General features: G+C 43.4%; 1 protein-coding gene across 1 annotated transcript in view; it reads left to right on the forward strand.

The window, feature by feature from the left end:
* The window catches only part of TGFBR1 (transforming growth factor beta receptor 1), an 89,344-nt gene that overhangs the window by 22,989 nt on the left and 45,806 nt on the right, over positions 1 to 20,549 (forward strand). The window contains exons 2-3 of the mRNA XM_074987943.1: positions 9,444 to 9,689; positions 11,749 to 11,991. Coding sequence (XP_074844044.1) covers positions 9,444 to 9,689; positions 11,749 to 11,991 — 489 coding nt within the window. The remainder of the gene's footprint in view (positions 1 to 9,443; positions 9,690 to 11,748; positions 11,992 to 20,549) is intronic.

A 20,549-nucleotide genomic window follows, 5' to 3' on the forward strand; every position in this document is an offset into this window, starting at 1 on the left:
GAACACCAGTTACAGAACAGGCAACTGTCTATCTTTTGGGACTCACTTTTCCTGTAATTCAAGATTCTTGCTTGGCACTAGCATTGAAGGTACTAATAGCTTCACCTTTGTACAACTGGATTTGATGAGTAGCATACCGATTTAAAATCGTGCTGTCTAGGAGAATACCGGTGATGACCCTGCCAATATCCCCTTTTCTAAACCGAGTCTCCTTCTCTATCTGAGGACTCGTGCAGGGTCCGGAGTGGATTCTTCGGTTTAAGAGCTAGAACACCAAAGCTGGGTCAAACCAAAGGTCTTCCTGGCCCTATATCCTGTCATCTGAGAGTGAGCAGTGCCAAGTGCTCCAGAGGGAATAAATAGAACAGGTAATCAAGTGATCTATCCCATCACCCATTCCCAGCTTCTGCAAACAGAGGTTTAGGAACACCATCTCTGCCCATCGTGGCTAACAACGGTTGATAGGTCCATCAACTGTGAAAGTCTTCCTATTTTTCAATCCTGTTACAGTCAAATTCTGAAGTGTGGTGTTGTGTACCCTTGGTCTGTTCACGTTTGGAGGCCAGGGTCAATGGCCTTTTTGAAGCCGGGGATGTGGGGCAAGGTTCATTTCTCAATCAAAAGTATCCTCACATCCTTCCTTGTCTGTTTTCTCTGCTGGTTAAGAGTCAGTGCCATAAGCAGTTCATCCTCTGCACAGGGCTGTTCACCTACAGGGATAGTGCTCTTCTCTCAAGCTATTCAGAAGTGGGTTGGCTTGTGGATGATCCTGTTCCATTGGCAGACTCCTTCTTGTGAGGCTGTCTCAGCAGAGCCTATTCCCCCACCATTTAATCACCCCCTAAAGCCCAATAGGAGTTGTGAAACACCTGCTTTGGCTCTGGACATCCATTCAGAGCAGGTCCAGGAGAAGTTCCAACAGGCTTGTGGTTGTGCAGTATCAGTAGCTCAAGGTCGCAGCTTCTGAATATCAGTGGCTCCATCAACATGAGCTCTGCCTATTAAGGTATTTTAGTCTGCAAAGGGTTTTATGGCAGACTCCATCCTTACTGCAAAGAAAGCAGAAAGGAGATGGTATATCTCCTTTGACAGTTTGAACATATTTAATTTTACAACAGTCCCAGTCTCTGCCCCCACCCCTGCGCACCTCGGACTTCCATTTCTCTAGATAATAAAAGGGGGATGCATTGACACCAAAAAACAAAAGCAGGCTAAAACTGGATTTAGCCCACAGAAGGGTGATAGCTTCATATTGCAAACCAACAAGCTTTACATGAGCTCCATAATTTTACCTTATGATAAGCAATTGTAAAGTTTTAAGGCCAAGCTTCTACCCATGGTGCAGCAGGGCAAGTTGATCTAGATGCAACAAACTCTGCAGCTTTCTGCATGACCTCTTTATTATGGAACAGCCTTCTTGGTTGCTGTGCTCTGGACTTCCTCCAACAGTTCAACAGTCCAGGGCCTCCCCTGTACAAGGCCATCATTCTTCTCCAGAAAGAGTGGTGAAGATCTGCTTAGTCTCAGGGATTCAGAGAAACTCTGAAGTACCAATGAATTTATACTTCATCACATCTACCTGTGTCTGGAGTGCGCACCTAAAACCCAGCATAGTCGACTGGGAAGAGGATAGGTTACAAGTCATCCACCATCTCCTTCTGCTCCTGCAGCTGCCAGTACATTGAAGCAGGCTGCATCCTCCAAGCATGCATTTGGATGGTTTGGTCAAAGACAGAATCGGTGTTCTTTCTAATTTTTGCCATCTATGTTGAGAATGAATTGTCAAGTGCACTGAGGCATGTGCAGGTATGTATCACTAGCAGAAACACATGCTGTCAGTTGTGGGAGTTCTGCTAATCAGGTAGCCAGTATTTTAGCCTCTCTTGAGGGGCTGCCAAAGTGCTCCGTTTACAGGAAACACTTGACAGAGTACCAATTTGAGAATGAGACTTAATTCTTAAGAAAGGTGCCTGGTTCTAATCCCTGCATCCTGCTCCCCCTCCCACTGCCTTCTGCCTAGCCTACCTCCTTTGTAGTTGGACCTATATCACTGAGTGTGTGGGTTCTACGAATGATAGAAGTGGAATACAACCTTCAATTCCCCCCACCCCCTTCACCCTTTTCAGGGATATGTCTGACAAAATATTAGTCATCCCTTGTAGGGGGTGTTGAAGAGAGAGGTCCCTCTGTTGCTCAGGGAAAAAGGTTTTTGCTATTGATAACCATCAGATCCTGAATACAAATGATGGGGCTCCTAGGCCTATTTTAGAGCTGAGAGAGTTGAAAAAATTGTAAAGAAACTGAAATTCTGAATGATTACGCTAGCTGCTGTTGTTCCTTTCCAGGAACCACAAAGTTGGAAAGCTACCTTCTGCTGAATGGACGGTGTATTTTCATGTGGCAATTCATCAGACCCACAGAAAGTTTCCAAGATTCAGTCTGGTTTTATCAGTCCACAGTACTGCCCTTTGGTCTATTGGTTGCCCTTTGTGTATTTACAATTTGTGTGGTGGTGGTAGCAACAGTCCTCTAGAAACGAGCCCATGTTAGGGATGTAAAATCCTGTTTAACTCAGTTAACCAGTTAAATGTTTAACTGGTTAACGGATCTAACGTGAATCGTAGGGAGGGCAGCTGGGCTGGAGCAGGCCACCCACCCTGCTATGGGCTGGGGCTGCTGTGGCCAGGCTTGAACAGCCACAACCAGTTAGCCATAACAAGTAAGCCTCATCCATTTAGGGTTAGTGTTGCCACTTAACCAATGGACAGTTGATATTCTTAGTCCATGGCATCTTTTACATGGACAACTGGTTGGTAAGAGGTTAATCCAAGTTGCAAGTGTCTTCCGCCATCTGTTTCATGTTTTTGGCCTGCTAATCAACACAGGCATCTGTCCTGTCTCCATAGCAAAAATAAAGTTTATTGGCACCTTGATTCATTGTAGCCAAAACCTCCCTTTCTGTAAGGAGTCATTCATGACATGTACACATTCTGTCATAGTAAGAAGCTGTTGTTGCTAGGGCATGTGGCTGCATGTGCTTTTGAAGTCCAATGTGCTAGACTGTTTCGGAGAGCAACAGTGCTGACTGTTCCATGCTGTATTCACCAAGGAAGCATCACACAAACATGATAGTTCAGATTTTAAATCTGATTTTTATGGCTTTTAGGTTTTGTGGATAGAACTTTCAAATGTTACAAGGTTGTTTGCTTCACTCTGCCTTAACAGTCTTTCATTTTAAGTAAGAGATGTATTGGACTTGTGGTGGGATGCTTTTGTGTATCATTCAGACATAAGGCTTCTGGCCTCCTCAAGGTATGAGGCTGCATATAAATATATGCAGGCTATCTAGTTTTGCATGACATGTCATTCACATTGAGGGCAATGGCTCACTCATTCTAATAAATTATCATGTTGACGTTAAACACAAAGGCTGTCTACACTAGCCCCTTCCTTTTGGAAGGGACGTGGTAATGAGCAAGTTGGGAAAATGCTAATCATATGCCTTCCGTGTAGATGGGCCTTTTGAAAGGACCCCCACTGCACTTTAAAAGCCCCTTCTTCCTATTTGGTTTTAGGAAGAAGAGGCTTTCAAAGTCTGGGAGGTCCTTTCGAAAGGGCCCTGTCTACATGGGCAGCACACAATTCGAAAATGGTGGTTTTTGAATCCCATGCAGCTGTCATTATGCTGTTGAGGCACTGCATATTCACGACAGCACCTCACTAGCATCTTCCCAGCTCACTCATTACTATGCATCTCCCAAAGAAGGGGCTAGTGTAGATGCGGCCACAGTGAAGGTCCTGATCTTTGCTGCTATGTCAGGAGGTGACTTTATTTTGGGACTTCTCATTGACATCACTGTATTTCTGAAAGCTTTCCAGGGATCCTGAGTATTTTGGGAGACTGCCTAAACAAACAGTTCATCGGTAGGGATTTCTTTGCTTGTGCATAGCATGGTCTATTTTTCAGCTCTGGGGAAGTTCCCAGTTGGTTCTGTTTGCAACAAAAGATAAGAGGAAAAAATCACCAGTTTTACCCCCCCTGCAGACCATAGCCCAGGTTTGTTAATGGATGCTCTTCTACAGCCATGGTCAAACAGGCTCTGTATTTTCCTCCCACTTTTCTCTAGCTCAGAGCTCTATGTAAAATCAAGCAGGATAGGTTCATCTTTTCCTCATTGCCCCAGGATGGCTCTGTCAAAACTGATATTTAGCATTGTTAGCAATATTAGTCAGTTCCTCATTCTCATTCCCTCAACAGACTTTATTTTGCAGAATTATACGTGCCTCTTCTGTCCCAATCTACAGTATCATCCCTTGATGCCTTGAGATTTCATGGTTGATGTCTATGGAGAAGAATTCAGGTAGAGCTGCTGTTTGTAGAAAATGGTCTGTTAGAAAATCTCTCTTCCTCTGGTCCAGGAAGAAAGGTGATTCTACCCAGTCCTTGTTCCAATCTATCATGTATTGGACAGCTGTGTCCCAAAACCATCAAGGGTTAGCATTTAGTGCATGCTGAGCTAATGCTTATCTTGACTTCCACCTTTGAAAAATCTTCTCTTCCTTTACACCCTGATTATATGACCCCCTTTTTTTAAAGGGCAAGGGCAGATTATTTGCATGGGTTCAGGATCCTGTTCTGTCATGGAGGTTGGATGTAATCTTAGCCAAGCGGATAGTCCCCTTTAAAACACCTAGTTATATGTTTGAATTGCACTTGTCTGTGATGGTGGCATTTTCATTGTTGATTATGTTAGAATGGGAAAGCACAGGGTGTTTTGGTGTCAGATCCTCTGTAGAGTTTTCTACATAAAGCTTACTTTCATCTTCCCCAAGACTTCCAACTAAGGAGGCTCCCTGTCTTCATATTTACTGAACAGTTTTATAACCATGAGGCTTTGGGGGGAAGGTCAGTAAAAGTGAAGAGATTTATATTCTAGACATTCTAACTTTTAATGTGGATTTGATTAAGCTAGTTGTTCCCAGCCTAAGGTCTGAAGACCCCAGGTATTGCAGGGGGTCTGTGAAAACAATAAGCTAAACAAAAAGGATTACAGAAAATGTTCTAATTGCAAAGTTACAATCAATTACTTGAATATCTTCCAATAATGTTAACTGCTGTCTGAAAATCTATGTTGGAGTTTTCTTTTTCATTTACTGAAGTGTACATAGCAGATAAAATTGGGTTGGGGGGGTCCACAAAAGGTGTCAGGGAGGAGGTGATTGGGGGTTCACGCTAGTGAAAAGGTTGGGAACCACTGGACTAAGTCATTTAGGTCTTCAGTACAGTTCATCATGTTTGCATGAAATGCTGTCTGTCCACTGTCTTTTGTATAGAAATGCGGAACTCATCTTGACTATCTACTTATATTTGTTAGCTAAAGGGTAACATAGATACATCGGGATAGAGCATTAGCTAATAGGACTAGGACCTAAGAAGATTCTGTAACCTTTCTGGATTAGTTTCCCATATTATCCATTTACCTCTTGGTATGCAGTCTTTCAGTACTCTAGAGATTATGGCAATTTGGATGAGTTGCTTCACTCTGAGCTAATGAATTCCAAGCCCACCTTCAGTTTGGATTCTTTGAGTTACTGACAATTGTTTTTACTAACCTTTATGTAACTTGCTGCTCAAAGTGTGTTGCATGAGTCCATTCCATGACTTGCTCCCCTCTCCATGCCTCTTCTTTCTCCCCACCCCCAGCATCTCTGGAAGAAATTTTAGAGGGAAGGGTCAGTGGTTCAACCCTCTGTCTGCATGCAAGTGGCAATGGAGGGTGCTTGTGCTATCCTGATAGGTATGGTGAAGTTCATGTACACCTTAAGTAGAATGGATGCATGCAACACATCTCAAAGTCCAGCAGCTATGGAGAGGTTAGAGTGTGTCTCCTCATTCTGTCCCAAACAAACCATTTAGACAGCTTAGCAATTATACTGTTCTTAGATCTTGTTCTGTTTTGTTTTCCATGTTGTATATATTTGGAGCCATGTCCTTCATCTTATGGTGAAACCTACAAACAGAGGAGGAGAGAAATTCTAAGGAAATTTGAGCAGAGTTCTTGCCATACTAAAGTCTTCTGCTTGGATTGAGTTGCAGGGAAAACACCTATGGATTTCAGTGCATCCTCTGACTCCCCTCTTTCCTTCTCTACTCCTCGGGGCTGCCTTTGTCCATGGCTGCACTTAAAAGGAGTTTCAAAGGGGTATTTCCTCATCTTGGGACGAGTTTGGTGGGAAAGATATTGCTCATTCTGTTTTCCATTCCTTTTAAAATATTTCTGACTTAAAGCAGGTGCCAGGGAGGTTAGGCGAGAGCAATTTTCCCTTTCTCTCTTCTCCCTTGATCTTCCTCCAAAAAAGTTCTTTATACTGCTCAAGAGAACATGGGAACACTGCCATAGAAGCATCCAGTATCCTCCATGCAAGAGAGCTGAGATCCATGTGCGCATGTGATTGGGTCTTAGTCTAATTTTATTTAAATGATTAATTCATCCAGTTCCATAGCTTTTAATGCCTACTTTATAATTCAGAGCTAAGGCTGTGAATGTGCCATTTGAAGAGAAATGAGGAATACTTCAAGGCAGAGCAGTGATGTTTTCTTCTAGCTGCCTGCTATTGCCTCTTGTTACACCAAGTAGTAAAGTATTGTAGGGATCTCTCCTACTCTGATTACTTGATTACTTACCGGAAGATCAAAGCACTTGGGGGTCAATCTTCGGGAGTGTTTCTTTTTTGCACATCTGAAGACATGGCAAAATCTACTTCTCTAGGCTCAGCTGTCAACCCTGTACTCAGTGCTGTCTCATTGAGTAAGGGATATGGATGTGAGACTAAAGAGGCTTGGACTTCACTGGAAGTAAACTTATTCTGATATGTCAGTTCTAGCTAGGCAAATGTCATAGCTAGTTGTGTATCTGAAATCAACTTATTTCCCTAGTATAGACTTAACCTAAGTTTGTTTTTTTTGTCCATGAAAGTTTTAAGCTTTCATTTGTACTAAGTAGTAACTGGTGTAACTGTGCTTTGTTAGAAGTGCTGGAAAACAAACCTTTTTAGGTCCTTTGTGTCTTTATGCAAATGGCATCAAACTTAAACTTTTTTACTTTTGAAATAGCAGTTCCTCACCCTTTTCGCTGGTATTCCTTGGCAAGATCCATGGAGTAGTTTTCTTTAAAAAAAAAAAAAAAAAAAAAAAAAAGTCTGTGGCATAAACCTGAACCTTTTAGCTTGCTCTCTCTATAAGTAGATGGGCATAAATTGACACACTAGTCTCTTCTTTTGTTGGGGGGTCTTTTTGTCAACAACTCTAATTTCCCTCTACAGCCCCTCCATGCATAAATGTAGTAGACTTCCTTGTGAAGGCTCTTGTAAATGTAATAGTGCTGAATACCCTAGTTAAGTCAGCCGAACTTCAGGAGTGGACATGTGCTTCAGTCAGTCTAGCTACCATTACATAGGGGTGGGGGAGAAGCCTTTTGTCTACAGTGCCAGTGCTGTTGTAGCACAGATACAGCTCAGTAGCTGTGCCATGGTAGTGTTTGAATTCTACTCCTGCAGGTGCACAATGAGGACCCAATATAATTCCTCTAAAGTCAAAGGTAATGATTCTGTTGAGTGAAATGGGAGTTGGCTAAGTTGTTTTAAAGAACTTTGGCCCTTGGAGAAAGGGAGAAGCCTATAAAATATTGGGAAATAAGGTGTCTTTAATGCATGGTGTGTGGCTAATAGTGTGGTGCAGACATTAATTATGTGCTTTTGGTGAAATGGAAAAATTACTGTTGACTTCAGAAACCCCAGGATTAGGCATTAGGGATTAATGCTTTAAATCAGGTAACAGCAACGAAGGGTCCTGTGGCACTTTATAGACTAACAGAAAAGTTTTGAGCATGAGCTTTCGTGAGCACAGACTCACTTCAGATGAATCTGAAGAAGTAGTGAGTCTGTGCTCACAAAAGCTCATGCTCAAAACTTTTCTGTTAGTCTATAAGGTGCCACAGGACCCTTCGTTGCTGTTACAGATCCAGACTAACACGGCTACCCCTCCGATACTTAAATCAGATAGGAAATATTTTCAGGTTGTGGAGGGCCACTGACCCAACTGAGTGATTTTTTTTTTTTTTTTTTCTTCTTTGAGAAGCAAAAGTTGGAGGGGGGGGGGGGGTTTGAAGACACCTCACTGATGTGGCCCCACTGGTGAGCAGAGGAAAGGGGGGAAAAAAAATCCTCTGACCCATGCAGTTAAGGTCACCAGGATTATTCTCATATTCTAGCCTGGGGAAAGAAGAGGAAAATACAAGGCTGGTGGCTTCTCCCTCAGGACTGGCTTAAACTCTTCTGGAGGCCTGGCGTTAGACTTCTGTAAAAGGTCTTCCAGGCTCTGGGTTGGGTCAAAAATGAAGACTTGGGTGTGGGAGTGGGCTGCTGGGAAGCAGAGAGGGTGCAGGGTCTGAGCAGGAAGTAGGATGCAGGAGCATGATAGTGCCCATGGGTGTGGAAGGAGAAGGTGCTGGGAGGGTGTAGGGTATAGGAGCAGACTGGTGTGGAAGAGAGGAGCTGTAATGTGGGGGTCTGAGCATAAGTGTAGGAGCAGGCAGAGGTTGTGAAGGGCCTGTGGGGGTGGGGGGAGAGGATGTGGGAGGGGACAGGGGATTGAGGTTCTTCCTTGGCACTCCACTGCAGGGGTGAGGTGGGTAGGGGTGGTAAGCCCTGAGCCTTGCAGGCTAGAAAAAGGCAAGCGGCAGGGCTGGGGAGGGTGGGCTGTAAGTTACCCATCCCTGCTTTAGGTGATATACTGTTACAATAGTTCACTTTACAGTAAACTTCAAAATACTTCACTTGCTTTTTTTGGTAGATTTTTCAACTGTTTTTACTTGTATGTGTAGGGGGTTTTGTGGCTTTTTGCAGAGACTGTTTATATAGGTTGAACATCTCTAATCCAGCACCCTCAGGACTTGACTGGTGATGAACAAGAGAATTGCAGAAGGACAGGTGGTCACTATTGTCCAGCACTATTACAAACACTACATACTGGGCTCTTAAATGTTAAGTGTAAATTACAGCTGAATAACAGCACAGAACACTGAAAGCTGGGAGTAGTGGCTGTAAAGAAACTTTATTGGCCCATGAGAAACTTGGCCACACCCATGATAACTATCTGGTGAACTAAAATCATGATGGACTACAGATGTTGCCAGATGAGTATGCAGGATTAGAGAGGTTCAACCTGTACATAATTAAGATTGGAGCAAGTTTTCTCTTATCCTCTTTCCTGCTCCCTTATATTGTTAGCCTCTTAATAGGCATCAATTTGCATTCTGTTATGATGCAGCACATAACTTAGAAACTTGGCAATGGAGAAAATATCTGCCTCTTAATTTCTGACTGTTTCATAGTTGTCTTATTGCTTAACATAACTACCACAAACTTATTTTCCTTCAATACAGCATTACAGTGTTTTTGCCAACTCTGTACAAAAGACAACTTTACATGTGTGACAGACGGGCTCTGCTTTGCTTCTGTAACACGGACTCAAGGCAAAATCATACATAATAGCATGTGCATAGCAGAAGTTGATCTGATTCCACGAGACCGGCCCTTTGTTTGTGCTCCCTCGCCCAGAGAGGGCGTTGTTACTTCACTTCGTTGCTGTGACAGAGACTACTGCAATACAATACCGCCTCCAACACCAGGTAAAGACTATTTTGTTTTCTAAAGTAATTCCCCAACAAAATCAATGATGCTCATCATAAAATTTTAAGAAAACCAAATTGAGCATAACTAAAAATGAGGGAGGGAAGACCATAAAAAAAAAAAAAAATTGAAATAGCAGAGATACTAAATGGTTTTGTTGGTTTTATCAAAAATGTTAGTGATTGGATAACTTGTAGTGAATGTTAATGAGAAGGAAATAGAATGAGAGGCTGACATAAGGAAAGCTAGTGAAAAATTATGTAGACATGTTAAATGTCTTCACATTACTAGGGCCTTATGATACAAGTCCTAGAATATTCAAAGAGCTGACTAAGGAGATGGCTGAAGCATAAGTGACTTTTCTTTGAAAAGTTATGGAAGACAGCTGATTCCAGAGGACTAAGAAAAGGGGTAAATACTGTGCCCATCTATTAAAAGGGAAATAAGGACAACCTGTGGAATTACAAACTGGTCAGCTTAACTTCAGTTCCCTGAAAGATAATGAAGCAATCCACTTGCAGACATGGGGAAGATTAAGGTGATAAATAATGATCACAAGGGACTTGTCAAGAACAACGGGTGACAAACCAGTCCGATAGCACCTCCACCACCACATCCCCCAAGGAAGCTAACAAGCCTAGTGGTTGTGGGGAGGGAAGCAGTAGATGTCGTATAGTTTGACATTAGTAAGGCTCTTGATATCTAGAATGGCCTTCTCAGAATTAATAATAATAATAATAATAATAGAGCAACACCGTAGGGAAATACAAGCTATTATACAGTGGGTGCTTAACTGGTTTGAAAACCATTCCCAGAGAGTAAACAAGGATTCTATCAAGCTCAAATGGCATATTAAATGGGATTCCACAAGATCGGATCAGGTTCTTGTTCTCTTTAATTGACTAAGATGTTAGAGTACACATACAAAGTTTGTGGGTGATGCTCAATGAGGAATGATTGCAAGTTTTTGGGAAGGTGAGATTAAAATTCAAATCAATCTGGAGAAATGGTCTAAAATAAATAGTACTCCCATTTAAGAAGGAATAATCAATTGTGTGCATGCACACAAATGGGAAATTACCCTCTAAGGAGTATTCCAGAAAAGGAACTGGGAGTGGATCACAAACTAAGTCACACTCTTACAGAAAAGGCCAACTTTCTGGGATGTATTACTAGGAGTGTTTTATATGTAATTATTCTGCTCGATTCTGTGCTGATTAGATTTCAGCTGCAGTAACATGCCCAGATCTGGGGGACCATTTTTGCAGAAAGATGAGGCCAAATTGGGGAGTCCAGAGAAGAGCAACAAGATTGATTTTTATTTAAAAAATGTGACCTATGTGGGAAGATTGAAAATTGGATTTTAGTCTGGGGAAGAAAAGACTGAGAAGGGACATAACGGTTCAAGTACATAAAAGCAGTTAAGACTATAAAAATTGTTCTTAATCTCCAAGGATAGGAGGTGAAGCAGTGGTTTTAAATTGCAACAAGCAGTTTTTTCCAGTATTGACTCAGTTTCCTAATGTTAAAGTAGTTAAGCCCTGTAATAACTTACCTAACAAAGGTTGTGGAATCACCACTACTGGCGATTTTAAGAGCTTTGAGGGTATATAGTACTTAGTCCTGTCAGGAGTTCAGAGAGCTGGACTGGAAGACCTCAAGGTCTCTTCCAGACTTAGACTCAGAATTGTATCAGCACAGACCAGGGCATCCATCTGAGGTCTAAATATATTTTTGAAGGTGTAGATCAAGAAATGAAACATTAAGTATAGACTACTTCCCAATAAGTCCCTTGCTTCATAATGCTGCATGGCTTGCATCAAATGAGTATAGAGCTTTCTAAATGAAGCTACCTACAGTAAGTACAGGGCAGTCTCTGCAGTATATAACAATGTCTTTCAAAGCACTGAGAGGATTGACTCAATTTTATCTTATTGAAATAAAATGCTTCAAAGGAATTGTAGCTGAACAATATATGCCACAAATACTAAAAAATTTAATTATAAACATATTTGCTATTGCAAAATAGTAACTTTCTTTTACCTTGGCTGCTTCTAGAACCTACGTCAGGAGAATCCTCTTCTAATCTAGGACCTGTGGAGTTGGCAGCAATCATTGCTGGACCAGTCTGCTTTGTTTGCATTTCACTAATGTTAATTCTGTATATCTGCCATAATCGTACTGTCATTCATCATCGTGTACCAAGTGAAGAGGATCCCTCATTGGATCGTCCTTTTATATCTGAGGGAACTACTCTAAAAGATTTAATTTATGATATGACTACTTCAGGCTCTGGGTCAGGTAATGTATTTGTAATACTTGTAAATCTGTTGGTGTAAGTCTTTCTTAAATTAGACCAACCAAGCTGTCACTCATCTGTAGAAAAAGTGCTTACCTTGAATGCTGTAGTTAAGTCAATCTAACTCCCAGTGCAGATTCCACTAAATCAACAGAAGAACTGATCAGCCTAGCTACTGCCTGAGAGAGGTGGATTACCTATTTCAGTGGGAGGAAGAAATGTTAGTTGATATAGGAATTATCTGCTGTAACTCTTTAGTGACACAGCTGGGGCTGTGCTACATAACAGCTTTAGTGCAGATATGACTAATCTTTAATGTGTAGTTGACATCTTTCAAATATTATCTATGTATGTGTGTATGAGAAATGGGTGAGTGGTCACCTTATTACAGGTTTGCATAGGATTAATTTGGAATGTCTTCCATAATTAGTTTTGGGCTTCATATGTTGAAGGGTTAACTTTTAAACTCTCCTTTGGCTAGGAAGGAGCTAGAGGGTACTATAAATTAGTGATGAAATTTGTCATCTTCTGATCGGTTTTGAATTTAACTCACCATTCAGAAATGTTGCCAAATGACTTGCATCAGTGAGGAAAAGATCACTTTCATTAGGCAATAGATTGCACTTCATAATTCTGAAGGTGTAAATATCCAAACAAATGAACTTTAAATGATCTATGGTTTTGTTGCTCTGTGGCTATATTTGCAGGAGCACTCTCTCTCCAGTACCACTTAATGTATTTTAGGGAGCTTATTTCTATCAAATGGCATGCTGACAGCCCTGGGAATGTCTTACTGTGCAGAATATGTATTGCATACAGGGCAATACTGCAGAGTTTCTGCCCAAATAATCTTATCAATGTCTCAGCTCTGACTTGAAAGGACATAATTTCTAGGGGATAACAGGAGTGGTCATTCAGTTTTTAGCCCCTCTGATATTCCAGCAGGATTACCTGTGAAGTTTTTGTAATATGGATGACTTTTTTTTCTGTACAGTAAATCCTGATATACGGGATTTTGACTTGTGCTTAATGTGCATTAATGCAAATTTAAGCCCCAGTAGAAATCCTGTGGGTTGGTGTGATGGAGTGGAGGGGGTGCATGTGTGAGTCAGGCTGGATGTCCGAGGCAAGCAGCAGCTCCCAGTGGCTAAGGATGACCCTGGGGCTACAACTGGCAGATAACACCTCTGCCTGAACAAAGAGCAGGGAGGAGCTGAGCTGGGTTTTGAATCGGGGGGCGGCAGTTAGAGGTGAGGAGAAGGGAGAGCTGGAAGGCAGCCAGCCTGAGGAGGGGAAAGCTACACCCCAGAGGGGCACCCCTCGGGGTCTTCCCCCCAGGACAGGTTGGAAGGACTGTCTCTGGCTGCTATGCTGTTGCTTCTGTGAGAAACTGGACATCTGTTGCCTAATAAACCTGCTGTTGTACCTGCTGAGTGACAGTCACTCCTGCCAGCGGACGGGGTGCAGTGCAGGGGGACCCCTGAACCCCATCCCACTGGTCCTCCCACGTCTGGCTGAAGATGCAAATGTCATCCATGTAAGCCAGGGCAAAGCTCTCCATCCCCTTCAGTAGCTGGTCCACCAGATGCTGGAAGGTAGCGGGTGCCCCCTTGAGGCCGAAGGGCAGGACCAAGAACTCGTAGAGCCCCACAGGAGTGATGAAAGCCGACTTCAGCCGGGCATCTTGGTCTAATGGCACTTGCCAGTACCCCTTGGTGAGGTCTATGGTGGTGAGGTAACGGGCTCCCCCCACCTTGTCTAAAAGGTCATCAGGCCTGGGCATGGGGTAGGCGTCCGAGACAGTGATGGCGTTAAGCTTGCGATAGTCCACACAAAACCGAACAGACCCATCTTTTTTAGGGACTAACACCACGGGAGAGGCCCAGGGGCTGGACGAGGGTTGGATCACCCCCAGAGCTAGCATGTCTTCAACCTCCCGCTCTATGTCCTGAGCCGTCCTCCCTGTGGCTCTGAATGGCACACACTTGATAGGGGCGTGGGTGCCTGTCTCTATTCGGTGGACAGCCAGGTCAGTGTGTCCGGGTCTGTCCGAGAACAGCTGTTGATGCGAATGCAGCACCTCCTTGATCTCCGTCTGCTGGGCAGGGGTCAGCTGGTCTGAGAGGGGAATAGACTCCAGCAAGGAGCCGGCTCCAGAAGGCTGGTCTGACTATCAAGGCAGGGAAGTGCAAGGTGGGAATGGCTGAGGTGACCTACCTGGGCCACAAGGTGGGCAGCGGCTGCTTAAAGCCAGAGCCAGCTAAAGTGGAGGCTGTCAGAGATTGGCTAACACCCCAGACTAAGAAGCAGGTCCAGGCCTTCATTGGGATGGCGGGGTACTACCGGAGGTTTGTGCCCCACTTTAGCTCCATCGCAGCCCCCCTCACGGAGCTGTGTAAAAAGGGAAAGCCTGACAAGGTGGTTTGGACCGAGCAGTGCCAAGAGGCCCTCTGCGCGCTGAAGGAGGCTCTGGTCAGGGCCCCAGTGCTGGCAAATCCAGACTTCAACAAGCCCTTCCTGGTGTTCACCGATGCCTCGGACGTGGGGCTGGGGGCGGTGCTAATGCAGGTGACTGACAAAGGGGAGAAACACCCCATTGTGTACCTGAGTAAGAAGCTGCTGCCCCGGGAGCAGAGCTACGCGGCCATAGAGAAGGAATGTCTGGCCATGGTGTGGGCGCTGGGGAAGCTGCAGCCGTACCTGTTTGGACGGCGTTTCACCGTGTACACCGATCACTCACCCCTGACCTGGCTGCATCACATGAAAGGGGCCAACGCCAAGCTCCTGCGGTGGAGTCTGCTCCTGCAGGACTACGACATGGAGGTGGTCCACGTCAAGGGGAGCAACAACACCATAGCCGATGCCCTGTCACGCAGGGAGGGCCCCGAACTTCCCCAGGTCACTGGCTAAGTGACCCCGCTCAGTGCGGTCTGGAAGGGGGGAGAGATGTGATGGAGTGGGGGGGGTGCATGTGTGAGTCAGGCTGGATGTCCGAGGCAAGCAGCAGCTCCCAGTGGCTAAGGATGACCCTGGGGCTACAACTGGCAGATAACACCTCTGCCTGAACAAAGAGCAGGGAGGAGCTGAGCTGGGTTTTGAATCGGGGGGCGGCAGTTAGAGGCGAGGAGAAGGGAGAGCTGGAAGGCAGCCAGCCTGAGGAGGGGAAAGCTACACCCCAGAGGGGCACCCCTCGGGGTCTTCCCCCCAGGACAGGTTGGAAGGACTGTCTCTGGCTGCTATGCTGTTGCTTCTGTGAGAAACTGGACATCTGTTGCCTAATAAACCTGCTGTTGTACCTGCTGAGTGAGAGTCACTCCTGCCAGCGGACGGAGTGCAGTGCAGGGGGACCCCTGAACCCCATCACAGTTGGCGAGAGTGCAGCTCCTTCACCAGCTCCCTGATCCAGCCTCCATCTCCCCTAGGTGCAGGAGCCAGGGGACAGACAGCTGTGGATTTTCCCTGGCTTCCACCAGATGGTGGAAGTGAGGGAGGAGCCCAGAGGAGCTGGGAACCAGGCTAGAACTGCAACTTTTAATGTAAAAGTGAAGCGTCAATCCTTCAAGACATTGCCTCTTTGATATTAAATCAGAAAACTAGAACTACAGGCAAAAAGCACGTAATTTTGGTACTATGCTGCATTGTTCGATCATTCTTCTATCTCATCTGGATTTTATTTTCACAAAGACTGTTTGGACTAGTTTGTTTAAATCCTCTTAAGCTTAATTCTAGTAAGTAATAGTTGAAAATATGAGTCAGGTGTAGTTGGAAATTGTGTAAAGTAAGGCACAGATTCATTTTGACCTTACCCCGAATGTCCAAGTCTAGAAACTTCAAGATGGCTGTTTAAAAACCCAACCTCGTATTAGTTTCGGTGTTTTTATATTTTGTTTTAAACTTACCACCTTTAATTCTAGTTGCTGACTGGGCTTTGCTCACTCTTTGTTCTCCTGAGCTGGGACAGCCCTCCATCTTCTGCCTCCAGTTACCTTTTTAGGTCTCTTCCATATTGAAAATATTCACTTAAGTTTAGTACCGGAAATCCAACTCTTAAGACCAGGGACGGGTGCCAGGAGAGAGATTCTTGTTTCCTTCTGCGAACGAGAATGTATATGAGGGAACTGCTCTGTGGCTCCCATATTTGCATATGGCTGTTCTGGTTTCACTCATAACGCAGAATTCTTATGCTGAAACTCCAGAGTTCTCTAATTACCACTGGACTGTCTAGTCAATTGTGAATGAGCAATGGCCAATAACAGATGATTGTGGAAGGGTTAAACAAAGCTCATGTTTACAACTGTACAGTAATTCCTTAACAGGGAAAAATTCCTATGTCGTAAACCAGAGCTGACAGTTAAGTATAAAACAGTACCCTTATGGAATATGTGGAGTCCCTGAAATAACATTCATCCATGTTGTTAATATACTTATCTGATTCTCTCATCTTTCACTAGGCCATTGGGTATGAATGTATTGTGATAATAAGCAGGGCAATGCTTCAGTCATGGAGATCCCAAAAGTCAGTGGGTCTCGCTTCCAGTGACCTCCATGACTTCAGCCTGTGGCACTCAGGAGCTATGGGGACTGGAAGCTTCAGGGTACTCCTGCTACCTCTGATCTCCTTTCTCTCCCACCACACCCCCCTACAGTTCTAAAACCCATCCTGTATTTGGGGCTACTTGGGTTCCTAACTGCTGCACACCTGCCCTGCTGCAGGCAGTTTAGGGACCTACAGATGGCTTTTAGTTACTTTAAAAAAAATCAGGTCTCAGTTTTTGTGAATTTTTTTCATCTTTGCCTATGACCTGTCCATGATTTTTAGTCAGTTTCTGAGACACAGCTTGGCCTTAGTCATGACTTCCACTCTTTAAACTTGTGGTCTTATAGCTTTGAGAATAATGAGAACCCAGACTTCCCTCTCTTGACTGGTCTTAACTTGTACCACCATCATGTCCCCTTATTATTCAGACTTTGAGGCTGCTTGATCTGACCAGTTGAGTATATTTATGCCGCCACTCCCCCCCGAGATACTAGATGATCTTAAATGTATAGCTTTGTTGGATTACACCTTATTAAAGGTAGTAGATGTAATCTCCACAATTCAGGGTAAAGGCATGAAACAATCAGCGTCATTTTGTCAAACACTTCCCTGAAAGCGTAGGAGCCACTGCTCAAAACAGAGGCCATGTGGCAATATTCAGAAATCGAGCTATGTTGAGGGTGGCTTATCCCCCAAGGCTAGATTTGACAGCATCCCTGTGTCAGAGGAACACCACAGAAGCATGTGGTGATGGGTGTGCATGTATGTGTACATATCAGATGTATAAAATGCAACCCTGATGAAGTAGAGCACCTTTTGGGGTAAAGTGGTGTCAGGAGATTGGATTGGAATTGTGAGCAAAAAAAACTTTCTCCTGCACTTTAAATCCTGTATGTAGTCTTATTCATTGACCAAAAAAACTTGATTCTATCAATTTCCCATTGTAATGTAAAAAATGTACAAGATTCCAAAAACAGGCTAAGAATTCATTTTAGAAAGGATCCCAACTTTTATATCTGTGATCCAATTTCTCAGGAGAAATATGAGTAAAAGGAAGTAAAACAAGTATGAGAAACATGTTTGTTTATAAAAAAAAAAAAAAAAAAAAAAAAAAAGGGGGGGGGGGGCGGGGTTGAGAGGGCTGTGCTGCGTACTTTGTCAAAGGAATTTAAAGTAGCATGTGGAAGCTTTCCAGAAAGAGCGGAGGAAAAACTTGCAGGCGGAGGTGAAATCTCTAGAGCACCTGTGTCCAGATAGATTGGAAAGCTCATCTAATGTTTTCTTATTCTGGAATGGCAAGATAGATTGAGATAACCAGGATATTTTCCATGGAATGGGGGAGGCCAGGAAAGCTTTGTCCATCTTGGAACCTATGAGATGAGCTGCAGCCCAGGATTTTAAGGAGATGTGAAAAGTGTCTTAGATCACAGTGGAAAGCAGCTACCTGCATGTGGAAGTGGGCCAGCTAGAGGACTTTAGTAAATAAAGCTGGATATTTTTATCCATTTTGTACCTTGTTGCCTATGAAGGCTCAGGGGTTGGAAGTGGGCAAGATGTTTAATAGTGTAAAATCCTCATTTATTTGAATTGAAACAGTCTTTGATGGAAGAGCTCCCTGGGAGGCTTAGTGCAACACCAGAGATCAACTGCCTGGGAGAATTAGTGGAAAGGACTTTTTTTAGCAGCTATCGCCAGTGGTGCCAACTTCTCCCAGAAAACCAAGCTGAGCTTGCATCTCAAGGGCTAGTGCTAGATCTGGACATTTGGAGCCAGCCATCAACCTTAACTGGCCAGTGCACAGCTAGAAGAAAGGTGGAGCATAAACTCCTCAACTGGCCAAGGACACGCAGACTTGTATTCCCCTCATGTTCAGATTCCAGGAGGACTTCCAATATAAATTGTCAGTGGATCAGCTTAAGACTTTCTGCTGGAGTTTTAACTTTAAACTAAGATGAGTGAAAAGAGGCTAGAATCACACCACAGCTGTGGCATTTTCTGTGGAATACAGATCTTTCCTTGCAGCAGTGCACTGGAAGAGGACTCAGGCACTAGTGAGGAAGATGGAAGCTGATTGCTAGGAGCTTTCGAAGTACTGTTCTGTACTATGTCTGACAGAAAAGGTGATTCTAACTTTATGCTTCATGGCATTTTTGAATAATTAAGAAAGTAATAAACTTAGTTTGAAAAATAAAGGAAATTAGCAATAATGAAAGACTTAAAGGAGACAACTTGGGTTGGGTAAGTTTTATTGGGCAAGACTTTGCCCAATGACCAAAAAAAAAATTGTTGTAAATAGAAGAATGGCAGGCAGTCACCAGTAACTACTGAAAGCTTGTCACCTAGTTTGGGAAATGTCAAGACAAAGCATTGAGATACAAGGATCAGTCTAGTAGATCTTTAGTTCTTGGCAGTTAAGTAACAGTTGGAGTTTGGCTATCAGGATGTAATATAATCTTTGAATTCCACTGGAATAATGTCTAGTCTAACAAGTTGTTAAACCGTGCTCACTGAAAAGCCTGGAAAATAAGGGATCAAAACCACCAACAAATTGGTTTCTGCCAAAGGGAGTGATGGAATGTTCCATAGTACAAAAATGGGGGGGGGAGAGAGGTCAGGGAGAGTTTAAAAATGTAAAGCCTGTGTAGTAAAGATGATGAGCTAATCTATTTTGTTTCAGTGACTAGTAAATACTGGGGAGAGTGTTGAAAATTCAGTCTGTGGATACTCTTTTTTTGCAGATGTAGGCCAAGTGAAGCAAATGACTGTAACCAATTGGTTTGCAGTGAACAAATTATCTTGCTCCCAGGGGGCAGAAACTATGACCTGATATCTTTCTTTAGCAAGGAAAGGTGGAGTGAAGAACTTTCTTTGGAGACCCCAATTTTTAGGGATATCTTAGCAGCTGAAGTACTTGTGGGTTTGAAGCCAGATTAGATTTAATACTTGATGAATAGTGTGTCTCAAACTGCAAATAGTGGAAAAAGGAGATAAACCTACCAAACTTGATCCAGTGGCTGTGGTAACTGCTAGCATGGAAGAAAACTGCCAAAGAGAAAGGAACGAATTTGAGCTTTCAGGATTACTTTTGAATTAGTTCTTTGCTTATCTTTTAAATTGGCAGAATTGTGCTAGAGAGGTCCATAAGGCTTTGTGTGGAAACCAGTACTTATTTCCCCAATCTTAACAGTAAGGCTGTAATGCAGTAAGGTAACACCAGATTACACGGAATGAAACCATGTAATTTTAGTAGTAACAAAGGGGAAAGAAGCATTACAGGCCATTTAAGAAATTTATCAGGAAGTCATAACTGAGATCTCAGTTAGTCCTAGGGCCTCACTCATAGCTCTAGTTAAGAAAAAATGATAGCACTAAATTATATTGGCAATCAAAATTTTTAAAGAATTCTTATCCATCCACAAACAGATGAGACCCTGGATTCTGTTGAGACACAGGTTGTCTGTTTTTCCACACTGGATCTTTAAGTGTGTGACAGTCTGTTTTCCCTAGAGAAGTTATTGCATTATGCTTAAGGAACACCTGGCAGTTTGAAACATTTTTACCACTATTTGTATGGGAGGAAGTTTGTGGTAAGGACGGACCAAATATTCCTGCAATGGCTTTTCAGCTTCAGGATTCTTGAAAGGGTTCTTTGGCAAAGTTGTAGTGCTTTGACTTCCATCACACACATCTGGACACTTAACATGGTAATGCTGGTGTCTTTGATTCATTGCAAGTGCTGCACTGAGCAGATAGCAAGGAATTGGCTTTTCAGGGGAGTGGGTGCTTTTCCAGGGAGACTATATTTTCCTATAATTTAAGTGCACATGTTCCTGGTTCATCCATTGGAACAGTAGATGTGCATTTTGAGAATAGAAGTTCAGAGCGAATTCTCAAATTGAACTAGCTCGTGATTGGAAGATCATCTACCACACAACCACCATGAAGCATAGTGTTAGCATTCCCTCAGAATGCCACAGTATAGTTTTCAAGGCCAGTGAGAGAGCTTTGGGGTGGAGAAGGGAG

Source organism: Carettochelys insculpta, chromosome 2 (assembly GCF_033958435.1).
Source record: "Carettochelys insculpta isolate YL-2023 chromosome 2, ASM3395843v1, whole genome shotgun sequence".
Taxonomy (NCBI): domain Eukaryota; kingdom Metazoa; phylum Chordata; order Testudines; family Carettochelyidae; genus Carettochelys; species Carettochelys insculpta.